This window comes from Calliopsis andreniformis, chromosome 6 (assembly GCF_051401765.1).
Source record: "Calliopsis andreniformis isolate RMS-2024a chromosome 6, iyCalAndr_principal, whole genome shotgun sequence".
In the NCBI taxonomy this organism is placed as follows: Eukaryota; Metazoa; Arthropoda; class Insecta; order Hymenoptera; family Andrenidae; genus Calliopsis; species Calliopsis andreniformis.
Window position 1 is genome coordinate 19,030,541 of NC_135067.1, and position 13,063 is coordinate 19,043,603.

General features: G+C 44.4%; 1 protein-coding gene across 2 annotated transcripts in view; it reads left to right on the forward strand.

Moving 5' to 3' along the window:
• Kank (KN motif and ankyrin repeat domain-containing protein 2 kank) overlaps positions 1-13,063 on the forward strand; it is a 41,686-nt gene that overhangs the window by 10,063 nt on the left and 18,560 nt on the right. For both annotated transcript variants that reach the window (XM_076380519.1, XM_076380520.1), the window contains exon 2: positions 11,760-11,859. In XM_076380519.1, the coding sequence (XP_076236634.1) occupies positions 11,814-11,859 (46 nt within the window). In that variant the 5' untranslated portion in view covers positions 11,760-11,813. The remainder of the gene's footprint in view (positions 1-11,759; positions 11,860-13,063) is intronic.

Sequence of the window (13,063 nt, forward strand, 5' to 3'; positions counted from 1 at the left end):
CGCTTTCTCTCAGCGTCCCCTGCCTTCTGTTTCGTCGTCATAACTCCAAGCGCGCTCTCGTGAACGAATATCGAATATTTGCCGTGTTCCGCGCTGAAATTCGTCAAAAATAATCCGACCCGCTTCGCGTTTCGACACATGCTTTGATGACATAGACGCACTGGCGAGAGAACGCGTAATGCACAGTGATTTCGCTCGTTAATTCGTTGACGCGCGAGTGTATCGAATAATTCGGCCCTGCGGCAGTGAAGAACGGAATAATAACGCTAACGCGCCACGTGTGTGAAATTCCAACTATATTAACGGCATCGAGAATTCCTCGTTTTATTAGAGAATTTGGAACCTGCTTCCTAGGTTGATATGGGGTTTGGTACAGGGTGTTTAATAACGTAAGGATGTGGCTTTGAGGGTGAGTGGGGAAACAGAAAGGGTGGGATTCTTTTTGATGGGAGCTGGTTCTAATGGAGCTGGTTTCTGTGTTGTAGGAAGGGGTTTGTGAGGAATTTGGACCCCTATTTTTGAAGATTGTTGTAGCTATTTCGTGGGAGTTAACTCCTCAGTGGTGGTGATTAATAATACACGCAAGTAAAGTTTTCTGATTTTAAGTAACTTTTAATTGTATCTATAGTAGAATTAGGTGCTAAATTTTAGGACCATATTTTATGGTACACCCTCTATACCTCCACTCTAACAGAATAATATAACTGAAGGTATCGATCATAGCGATGATTCCGCCAGTTATTTCAAACATCTAAATGATCAGTATCGGGTATGCTTCCGCGTCAAATTCAGGGGTCAATTTTTGGACCAACACTCAGAGGTAATGCCAATGTATAATTGAAGCTTATCAATCACAGCGATCAGTTCGCAGCTATTTCCAGCAAACCTCTCCTATTCAATTTGGTATTCATGGATTCCCAAAAACGTGCCGTAAATGCCGAAAAAGAGGCAGCCGAATCGGTAAGCAACACGTTCTTTGTTCGTTGACTTGTATACGATCCATAAACTAGTCGATAGGGCGTTCGCGAAGTTTAAAATTCATTATCATTCTGAAAGCATCCCGGTTCGCGGAGCTGGCGTTCAAGGAGCCTCGGTAACAACTCTCGATTATATTTCTGACGTCAAACTGGTCCCATTTCCTTGGACGATAGAGGAGATGCAAATCGAAATATGAATTTTGCCTTGAAATGTTATTCCTGGGGAAACGAACGGGCGAAGCAGAACGCATTCGTAACTTTAGATCGTTGGTCAAGTTGCAGGATGCGCTGGGTAACCTGAGTGCACTTTTTACCGCCTCTTTTACCGTTGCAACCCGAAAACTCTCACCTTTTGATCTCGGTGGGATTCGAGCTCTCCTCTGACAAAGAGAAGAATTCGAAATAGGATGCTACTGTATGAAGGGGTAGGGGAGAGGAAATAGATGCGAGAAATCTGAATGCTAAAAGCCTAGGAATTGTTTCGACTGAGTCTCTGATTTCAAGTGAGTTCTGTATCAAAAAAATATATCGTGGATTGCACGCTGATTCAGAGGATACAGCCAGTTGATTTTTCGCGCCAGTATTGTTTCGTTCTCTCTTCGAGACTGTATCTTCAAAATTTGAACACCTAAAGACTGGCACTTTTTAGAGTGGTTCACGATCTCTGATAGTGCTGAATTCCTGGTATCATAAATACAAGAATAAATAGAGAATAATATTGAGAAGGTGATTCGTAGAGAAGCTTTATCCTGCCCTCGGCATTCCAGATACATTTTTTACGTACCTCAAAAATCCTCATCTAATTCCACCGCAGATCCTCCGATCCCCTCTGGCGAATAAGTCCCCTCGAAAAGCAGACCACAGCTACAGTGGATCTCAGATAACGATAAGAAAGAAAAACCAAAAAATACATCTCCCCGAGCCAAAGGGAGAACATCAAACCATGACAAGCCAAAATGAAGACAAAAAAGCAGAAGACATGAAAGTCGAAGGTGGAAGAGGCAAAAGCAGAAGAGAGAGAAGGGTGCCTCGTATACTCTCGACCAGATGCGGACCGGATCTGGCTCGAAGCGACGCGAACGGCGTCGTCTAAAATACGAGCTCCTTCGCTAGCCTCGACGACGTATCACCTCGTCTCACCTTGGTCTGGCGATTTAGAACCTGGCAAAAGTCACGTCGTATCGTTAGGAATTCCTGTTCACGCAAAGAAAATCGAATCCAAGGCCCCTCGTGCTCGCGAATCTCGCGTCAGCGTTATTTACAATTGCGACACGCTTCGATTTTTCGCGCTTCGAATCGACAACGTGTCACCCCCTTTTTAGATCCAATATTTTACAATTTACGATTCTGTAGGATTCTATGGGGGAGCAGATCGAACTTTCCCATGAAACGTCACCGATAAAAGCGTAGCGATCACGAGAAATTGTCGCCTTGAATGACACTCAGCTATTCCTCTGCGACGACCGCCTCGCGTCTTCGAGCTGTCAGCCGAGGATCTAATGGAATTCGCAAACGGCGGGCGTATATGGCGAGCGAAATGTCCCCCCGCTGTCGGTGTTTAAAGCTCTCTTAAAGGAATATGCCTGTATGATCGCGAACCGGGTCGTGCGTTATTCGCTCTCGGCGCACGCGTGTGCGTAAGTTGCATGGGCGAACGAGAAAGGCTGATAGGTGAGCCCACGTGAGCTCTTATGTTCCTTTTCACGTACCGGGTGGAACCGAAGTGGCTGTAAATCAGAGCCTCTTCCTGGAAGCCTCTTCTCGCGCTTCGATCTTTATTATTCCTCGCGGGGGAAACCGACGTCCCCCATCCACTATTCTCTGTGCCTTTAAGCTCGCTCCTAAACGAGACAAAGGGAAATAAATTGGGAACGAATCGGGATGAATTCAAAGGTTTCTCTTTGTGAGGATGCTTCTGTTTCTTAAGGCAGCAGGGTCTAGAGATTAATCTTCCGTGATCGTAATTTCTCTGAGACACGAGTTGTCGCGATAAAATTGCTGGAGAACTTCTTGATCCCTGAAATGAGATCCCTCTCGATATCCCTTTCTCTCTTACCTCGACTTCCCTCTGGATTACCAGCCAGCTAGTCGCCCTTATATCTCTGGGTCTATCGATCCATCCGTGGCGCACCTGAGAACGAGTCCTGATATCGACAGCGTGAAAATTTATGCGACAGTGATTAAACGCCGCGTCCTTTTCGGTTTCAGAGGTTTCCCTAACTTGTGGTCAGGGGAGATCGACTGAATGGGATCAGTCTTGTTTTTTTCCTAGAGTTGTAGTGGGGCAGGTGTATGGATGTTTCAAGCACCCTTTACATTTGTTCACCCACACTGTGCACGCGCGCGTGTGAGAGGAGAGCACGTCGAACGCCCACGCGGCTCACGCCTTCGCGGCTCGTTGCATCAGGCCCCGGTGTTACAGGCCCAATAAAGGAGCACGCATACACGCGCACGCTGCAAAGAAACGCGACGTGATAAAGGAGAAAATGAACCGGGGACCTGGGGCCGTTTAACCGTCTCGAGTAATTAATCCGCCCGAGCAGACGCGGGAGAAATTCGGTCGGATTGCGCAAAGATTGAGTCCTCGTATGTGTTCGGGGCCTGAAGGGCCTCGGCGAAGGGGCTCCATTAAACAAAATTATTGGGTACGGTTTCTGCTTTTGGAGTCTGGGCTTGAGGGAGATACAAAGTTGACGTGAGGAGGAGGTTCAGGACTTTCGAATTATGAAACTTTCGAAGTTTCAAATTTTTAGTAGGATAAGAGACCCTATTACTGTGCCTGAACCTATTACTGTGTTTTCCACATAAAATCTATGTAAAGCACAGTAATAGATTCGGGCACAGTAATAGAGTCTCCTACCCTATATTCAAATATCTCAAATAAATCTTCAATTTCTTGAAATCTATAAGTCTCTGGAGATCATCTGACGATCTGACGTCTGACCTACTGACCTTTTCGCTACTGGGTTCCTCTGACATAACCAACTGTGGGGTTAATTCACTTTTCTAGTACCTGTTATAAAAATCCTGTGGTTATATGGGCTCGAATTGCTTTCTGAACATAAGCACGAGGGAACAGCTACAGCACAGAGATGAGGTGCTCCCAACACACAAAGCTTCAAACGGCCTGTTCCGTAGACCGACGACCGTAACCAATTTACTTGGTACACGTGCTCGTAAGCGACCGCTCATTAACTTTCGTTATACCTGATTCCGATAACGACGCCTACGTCCCTTTGCGAGCGTTAGAGAGTTCGAATTAAAATCTCTTCTTTAATGGAATCTCTCGTCAAGAGGCCAGCACGGTTTCACTGCCTTTTAATGGTCCCGCTCTGATATTTCATTCTAATTACTATTGCTTCTTGAAGATTGACTTCTTTTTCTTTTGAAAGAACAAGTAGAAACAAGGTTTATTTTGCCGTAACTGTAACAATAACTAAGTGATGTGGAACGTTAATTATACATAATTCATTCGTTTAGAGAATTCTGGTTCCCATTTATGTTACCTCGTACCTAAGTACCTGCATTTGTGGAATTATGATGGATTGATGATAAGAAGAAAGAGCAAAGTATAAGATACATTAGCAAATACCATAAAACAAAGATTTATTCACTTTACTGTCACAACTAAGGTCTTCGGTATATTCCACCTCAAGATAAGACAAATAACCTGTCAGTAAGAAACATCCCAACGAAAATAACCAACGAGAGTGCCATCAAATTTATCAGTATCCATCACTTTCTTATAAATAACACTAAACGTATCCTCAACAGAATTCCCAGGGAAACAGAAATTTTCAATAAAGCCATAGCCTCGAATAACTCATCGATACCACCCATTATGCCATCAACTAAACGCACATTGCCACCAATAACCAAGCATTAACGATACATAATCACCCAGTCACGGTTATCGAGTGATTAGAAGTTATTAGAAAGCCGTAATTGAGACGAGGCAGATCCTAACGGTTCTTTTTATCTCAGGAAAGGATGATTCGCTGCTAGAATGACCGAAGAATCTCGCATCCGAGGTCCGCAGACGGCCGGAAGTCGTTCATTTGACCGACAATATCTATGCAAAATGCACTTAAGTCCGTCGGCGGAGCAAGAGAGCTTCTCTCTCCCTTCGATTTCTTCTCGTAGCCGAGCGACATTTAATATCGACGCGATTGTGTTCGCTTCGTTGTTTTGCTCGTCGACCGCGCGCGCGCCGTAATTGCATCTCGCGATTTTTCATAACCACGCCGCGCACCGGCGTCGCCTTCTTTGGCGGCGCATAATACCGATGCAGTTGACTGCAAAACGCCCGCCGCGGTTTTATTCCTCCTCGTATAATATTTTCTCGTTAGAGCCTCTGTGTTCCGTTCCGTCGTGGAACGAATGCGCTTCGTTAGCAAATTCGCGTTGCACGGAACAAGTGGCGACCGATTTCGTGCTTTTGTAAGAGGGAAGGGGTAAGAGAGGATCAGACCGGGCGCTATGTGGTCTCGTCCTTCGAATGCCTTAGGTCTATGTTTAACTCTGTAAGTGGACGATTTGTAACGTTGTTACGCGTGTGGATCGAGGTTGACATTGCAGGACCTCGTATCAGGCTACGAGAACGATTTCAGTTAAAAATATGATCGGGCTGTTTCCTATAATTAACCGCGGCCGATAGGCTAAGAAGCCACTCTGATTTCTCTTGACGCGAAAATAAAGCAGCAAGGCGCGCACGACCTGGGTTAAATTTACCGATCGTTTGTTTGCAACGATTAAGCCGCAGCATCACTTGTATGGTGCTTTGTGCAGGATGCATCTGATACAGTTTCAGATTTATATTCAGTTGCTGTGTAGATACGATGGAGTTCTTGTACTGGGAGTTTCAAAAGAGTTTCTTTATTTTTATATCCTCAGATTGATTGAAAAGATTTGAAACCCAGTGTAGAGAAAATTATTATTAAAAACCTGTTTTCTTGAACCTATCTATTCTCAAATTCCACAGCACACATCAGCCAAGCGAGAACGCGGCTTAACTCGACCAAAGTTGTTCATCAGGTACCGCGCACTAACTAAAAACGAAATAAAGGAGCAAATTACATTGCTCCCCAGTGATAGAACGATTCAATATCCCGGCAAATCATCCATGAAACAGCGCCGCGATTCGTTTCCACCGCTTTTTCGAATTACATTGACAGATCGCGTTCACCGATAGTTCAATCTGGCTCCAGCAACACGCACGCTCGTCTAATTTCTATTTATACCCTATCGCTGCGTTAAATAAGAAACAGAGAGATCAATTTCACGCTCAACTAAGTGCCGCGGTAGTACGTGTATCGGATATCGAGAAATCCTTGAACGTGTCACGATTTTATTGTATCAAGCTTAAATGGTATCCGTGTGCATAACCTGATTAAGATCGTCAAAAGTGGGAAAGGTGAATTCCAGAGGATTAAAACGTTCATTGAGAACCATAACAGCAGCTGCCGAGTTCTCGCGATTCTTTAGTATTTCATTCAGCAAAAATATCTCTTTGCGCGGTCATCCGCGACGTACATAAATGGCTAATGCTTATTCCGCAATTAAGTACCTGAACGAGTTTCTCACAAGTTCTATTTCAATTATGGTGAAACCGAAACAAGTCAGTATTTTTTCTCTGCAAACTATGGTCTCATAAAAAAGTTTACATTCTCATCCAAATGATATTTATCTAATAAGATGTTGATTTTTATACAAATCGTTAGTTCTTCAGAACGGAACCAGCCACCTCAACGAATGCTCGTTTGAAAGAGCATTCTTTAGGAAATAATTAGACAGGGGAGAGCTTAACGGAAGAATAACCGCCTTTCAGAGTCTAATAATCGTCTAGAGGTCGTTCCAGCTCTCTGGCATACTAGCTCGTGTTTTCTGTCAACGGACAAAAAGTATTTCCTGTTTTTGTACGAGCACTGAGGCGAGCAACAGAGACAGGCCACAGCGCTAAGAAGATGACAAAAATACGTTATGCTCTTCGTCGTCATCCGGTTCCCCCCTGCGGTATTTTCGTCCTGGTACGTTCATTGAGAAAACGCCTTAATGGGAGAGTGCGTACGACCTCCACCTCTCATATTTACTATGCTACTCGACTCGTATCCACGATCCTTGATGCACGTAGGCCGTGTGTCCTCTTCAGCGTATCTTGGAATAAGATAGAGTGCTCTCGACCTTTGTAGCTCGCCGTTGCACCGATTTCGTCGCGCCTCTTATTTCGCTGAGCCCTCTGAATGAAACGACGCGGGAAGTGTAAATAAAATTTACGATTCGCAGATTTCGAAGCGCGCTTTGAACCCTGCTGCCTCCCCCTCGTAAGGATCTCGTTCAAAAGTACTCGTGTTTGCTGGGCAAACAGGGACACCGTGTGCGAGCTGGTTCTAAGAATTTTGGGGATCTTTAAGGCCACTGTAGATAGAAATATCGTAAATGTGCAAATATGATAAATGGAGGACGTGATTTAGGTCTGTGTTAGCTATTTGGTAGGAAGAAAAAGGATGGAGAGGAAGGGATAAAATTAAGTGGAGTAGAGAGACAGTGACAAAGCAAAGTGGACTGTTATTACGTTGGTTAGTACTAGGGCTTACATGCAAAATAGGATGGGTACTATTTGTCTTCTGGAATGACGCATACTGCATGATTCAGAAGGAAGGGTCGATAACTCAAAAAATTATAATGCTGACCTTTCGTAAAGCTGTTTCTACTTCTTCTTTATTGGTTCTTCTTAAAACTGCTCTATTACATAGCAAGCACTAATTACTACTTTTTCTCAGAGTCTATAAATATTGACTTATCTTCAAAAGCAAGAAGTTACAGAACCCTTCCTTCAATACTCATTAAATCCCTTAATAATTGCTCAGTTAATCCCTCTGTTTACTTTTTTTCAACTTCAACTCTGATAAATGCAATCTGATAGTTCCACAAAGCAAAAGAGTGACAGGGACACTTTAACTTCGACCCACCCTCCTGGATCACCTCGCAGAACATCAAGAAGCACCGCCTGATGAGGGCAACTTTTCCTCCCAGCAGAAAAAAAAAAGGAAGGAAAGCTAGAAAAATGAGAAACGATTTGTCACAAGCGGCCTCCCCGTTGATCCTGATGCCACACGATCGTGCGTTTGTACTTTCACGAGGCGGGGACTTTTTGTAAACCGCGACAGGGTAGACGGGGGAGCAGAAGTGAACGATGCGGTTAGGTGTATGATTTACACTCAGCCGCGGCGGTTTAAGCGCTTCCTTCGAGACGCTAGAGATCGTCCCGTGGTCGGTGTTTAATCTCCATCAGGATGCATCCTTCTCATCATCTCCGCGGGCTCTTTGACTGCGCGTGACTTTTTATCTTGCTAGAACGCTCGGTTCTGCCCTTCGGCGCTCCTATATTTATACACCCGCGAGAGGTGCTCGTTGCTATCTTGCTTCTCCTCCCTCTGTGTCTCGTCAGCGGGGTTAATGTTACCCTTCGAGAGAAAGAAGCTGAACCAAGACGGTGTTACACAGGAAATTAATCGCGAACGTGTACCGTTTTAATTCTTCCTCGTGATACGATTGCCGCGCCTGGACATCACGTTTTAATTGCACTTCGCGCGTAATTAAGCAAGTATTTTTTAACGGGACGCATTCGTGGGAGGATCCTTCAAAGATTCTTTTTATGACGAGATCAAGGATCTTGGGGCTCGTGCAGCTCTTCCGCCATGCTGAATTGGAAATTTAGATCTTGTTTTTATTTTAATGTATTCGTGAGAAGAGCTGTGGAGTTGATTTGTGGAGCTGTGGTAATGTAGATTTATGCCTTTGGTAGATAAACTGGTAGTTTGTGGATTTATGGCCTGGGTTAATAAATGGGAAAATAAAGTACCTTATCTTATTGCAAGATTTAGAAAATTTCAAATTTTTAAATATTCAAATTTTCAAATTTTTAAATATTCAAATTTTCAAATATTCAAATATTCAAATTTTCAAATATTCAAATATTCAAATTTTCAAATATTCAAATTTTTAAATACTAATTTTCCTTCACTCAAGCATGGATCATAAGACCATAGCCCTAAACGAATTAACTCTGAGCTCTTTTCAACCTGTCATCACTCCAAACAGAAAAGCAACAGGTATCTCTGCTCGCTACCCCGCAAGCCTGTATAAAATAGCGAATTGTAAATTCAGCAATGTCACTGGTTAATCGAAGCGGGCAAACCGTATATTTGCAAGCATGTTCCATATCTCTCACGTGTAGGAAAACATAGAATTCTGCGGCGATAGGCAGCAGAGCGAGTGCACGCACATGCTGGACAATGCTAGCAGCAGGCGGGTGGCTATCAGGCCGAGCGGCTTATCAGCGAGAGCGTGTAAACTGCCTATCGATCGATCCCATTTAGCAGCAGCAGAGAATCGTGTACTGATTTCACGCCCGCGGCTTTCTCTATCGGCTCGAGCCTAAACTGGACGGAGAATTCGGTTTGCCGTGGTTCGCGGCGTGCCTTTATGCAACGACTCGGGCTCTTCGCTCGCTTCGGGTGCTTCGTTTTTCTGGAATTGGGCCACGGTTTCCGACCGAGTCGTGTCGCTGACTTTACTTTCCATTCGACGCTGTCTCTGACGGGGCCTCCCCATGGCGTGTATACGTGAGTCGCCTGCCAGCAATCCCTTCGTAATTTCGCGTTGTCTCGATCGCGTTACGGTGAATTAACCTTAAGTCTGTCATTGTCGGTTTCCATGCACAGTGGAGAGGGTAAGCCTTGCATTAGCTTCGTGTATTAATATCTGGGATTTTGGGGCGGAGTGGAGGGATAGGACAAGTTTCACTTTGGCATTGGTAAATCAATTATGTAGATTTTTTTTCATTTATGTTGTTTTGTGGTGTTCTCAGGCTGTTTTGTAGAAATAATTTGAGATTTAAGCAGGGAGCTACTTTTGAATATTTTTACTTATTTTTTAATAGGGTTATTGTCTGCCTATAGTAATTACTGTTAGGAACTGTGCAATAGAACTGTCCCAAGTGAGCGATGTGTCACTCAAAAGTACTGTAGTCATTTATCAGGCTCTCAATATTGTCATTGGATTCCACGGAAAGATAACGAAACGTTAATGCGTCGAGGTACAAACGATGTGAAGAGAATTAACGTTGCACGTAGACGTGTCACAATCCTGACTTGAATTTCGATGAGACATTTCGTTCTACAGATCCAACAGGGAAGATTTTTGGCGTAAGGCGTTGGAGGTTTATCCAAAATACTTATTATATGTAGAAGTCGCATTCTTTTTTATCAGTGAACTTTTATAAATAACACGCACATTACGTACATTGGGTATGAGAGCAGATAACGATTACGTCGACTGTTTTGTAGTATCATGATGATGACCAACACGAAAAAAATGTAAGACATATCACAGTGATTACACCTAGACTTTTTAAATCTATTTAAAAACCACTGAATATTATACTCGCGATAAAAAGAAGTAATATAAAATATGTAGGAGCTTGACTTCCTTTAATTCTTCTTTATGAATATTTTAATATCAAAGTGTTTGAGGATCATGAACGTCTATCATATCTACCATCCATTTTTACCGAAAATAAAAAACTTCACTGTGGACACCTTTATCCCCATGTTTACAAGCTCTTTATTGCGAGCACCGAGCGTCGAGTAAAACAACCTGGCGCCTCATTAAAAATCAAAGAGACTTCACCCACCGGGGAAAAGAGGAAATGCTCAGTTACGTGCCCGCCTTAAGGTCCAGGTCCTACAACCTCCACTCAACGAAATGTCCCTTCACGTCGCCACATGAATAATAATCACCTCTGGGAATGATTCTTTTATAAATGTATCACGTACGCTGTCTAAACTTTCCGGGCCAAGGCTAAAAAAGAACTCAAAGAATGTCGAAACACCTCCCTCTTTAAACCCCTTTCCAAACCTCCACCTCTAAGCAAAGAAAACAACCTTAATTATCCTCCCAGCTCTGTCCCAAGTTTGTCGTCCTAATCAACGTTCAAACATCCCAACAAGTCCACCTTGTTCCAGCTACCTGTCACCTATTCTCACTACCAAAGGCCAACAATCTTTCCCAGAAGCCGAGACCTTGAAAAATTACCCTTCGCCAGAAAGCCTCGTAAAAATACCCAACACCTCCGCGTGGAACAATTAAAGTTCGCGGAGTCGACGAGCCTTTCAGAAGACGTGTTGCCGTCAGACCAGAAATCCGGGCTACGAAATTAGCCACAGCACTGCGGGACGCCGTGGAAATTGTGCTTAAAGCCCCACGATGAGACACATCGAAGCACCCCACGTTGGGGACAGCTCCACGTGCCTCCTCTTCCTCCCTCGAGCCCTCATCGCTTCCTCTTTCTTTATTTTGGACAATTAAACGGACCGAGCCGGAATTCTTCGAAACTAATTGGTTTTCCACGCGCGCGCGCCTTCCCGCCTGCCTGGAGTTCTTTAACGCTTTATTAGAAGCGGGACCCGAGAGATTTTGCTGGGTGTAATTGACGACGATCGCAGGAGATCTCGATGAAGGAGGGAACAAACGAGCCGACGTTTGACGGTTCTAGATCGGGATCTAGAAGCTAGTCATGGGTCTAACGAACGCCTAATGAAATTACGCGGTACCGAGAATTTCCTGGAGAACAATGGTCCCGCGTAATAAGCCCCATCAGACGTTGCAACGAACGAGCTTTCCGCGTGGAATTTTTCGCGAGCCCCCTTTGTGCCTTTATCAGAGAATCGATTCCCTGGGCGTGTGCAGATAACTAACGGTGCCGATGCTTTCTGCTTCCAGGACTGTGAAAATGCTGCAGTGAAGGGGCGTTGGTGAATCTGACCTCCAGGAAAAATGGCTTTGACCGTCGTGCCCTCGGCCCGCGTTTTCAACGGAAACGGTGAGTTGCAGATTTTAGGTGTGGGGGTGGAAATTGTGTGTGTGATGCGTGGAAATGATTTATGAGGAGGAGGAATCGATAGGGTGGCAGTCTGGGTCGCGCGGAGCTGGTGAATGCGATATTGAGAGGGTAACAAGTTTGAATAGGTCTGGGTTACCTGTGAGTGGTCAGATTTGGGATTTATGTTGGGGTTGGTCCATTAGAAGAGAGAGCTGACTCGTTTTTTTTTATATATAGTAAATATTTGAATAAGGGTTTTCAATCAGTGATACCAAAATTTTAATTAGCTTCAAAATTCATTAAATCTGCATCAGAATATGTTGTGCATAATAAAATGCTAATAAATATCAATACCGTATTCATAATACGGATAACACACTAAGCTATCAAAGCCTCATGACGCAAGTCGGGTTATCTACCAGCAGGCGCCCCGACCATCAGACATAAAACATTCAAACCTAAAAAATTCTTATCTTACACTTAAACAACTCTCATCTGATAAACCATTCCATTCTATTTATTAACATTCTCACACGCAACACGAAACAAACAATAACATCAGTCTGCCCATGACACGGTTGCGTGCTCGCTGATCTTTGAGTCGGATAAAGAAGGTATTCCAACGGTCCAAGTAACGATGCAATTGAACCCGTTCCAAATTCAAATTTCACGGAAACGCGGCAGGGCTGCTTTCGTCAGCGGCTTAGCGGCTCACCCCGAGGTATCTTCAGGCTATAATTACCCTGGAGGAACGATCGCGATGATTCGCCGCGAAATGAGAAAAAAAGTGATCGAGACGCCGCGGGAAACGATGGATCGTTCGAATATAGCGCGGTTGCAGGAAGTCGCGGGCGAGAGAGTTCCTTAAGTCACTGCCACGTAGGTCGCGACAGCGAGAGAGTATGGTCCCGCGACGAGTAAACGGGGGATCCCCACGCTGGCTCTCCTCGGCTAACGAACTTTGCCAGATTATTATTACCGAGCCTCTGGATGGTCGCCAATGGTTACAACATATTTCGGTTTACGCTGAGCGTCGGTCGTTACCCTCGAACAATCAGCTGCCCTGGATGGACCACAATCGATCCTACCCTCCAAAGATAGATCCTTTCACTGATCGAAGAAAGCCGAGGCCGAATCCTTTTTGGGTGTTTTGGGCTTGGGCTAAATCGAACTCTGGGCGATTGGAGAACGCTTTGATGGATGT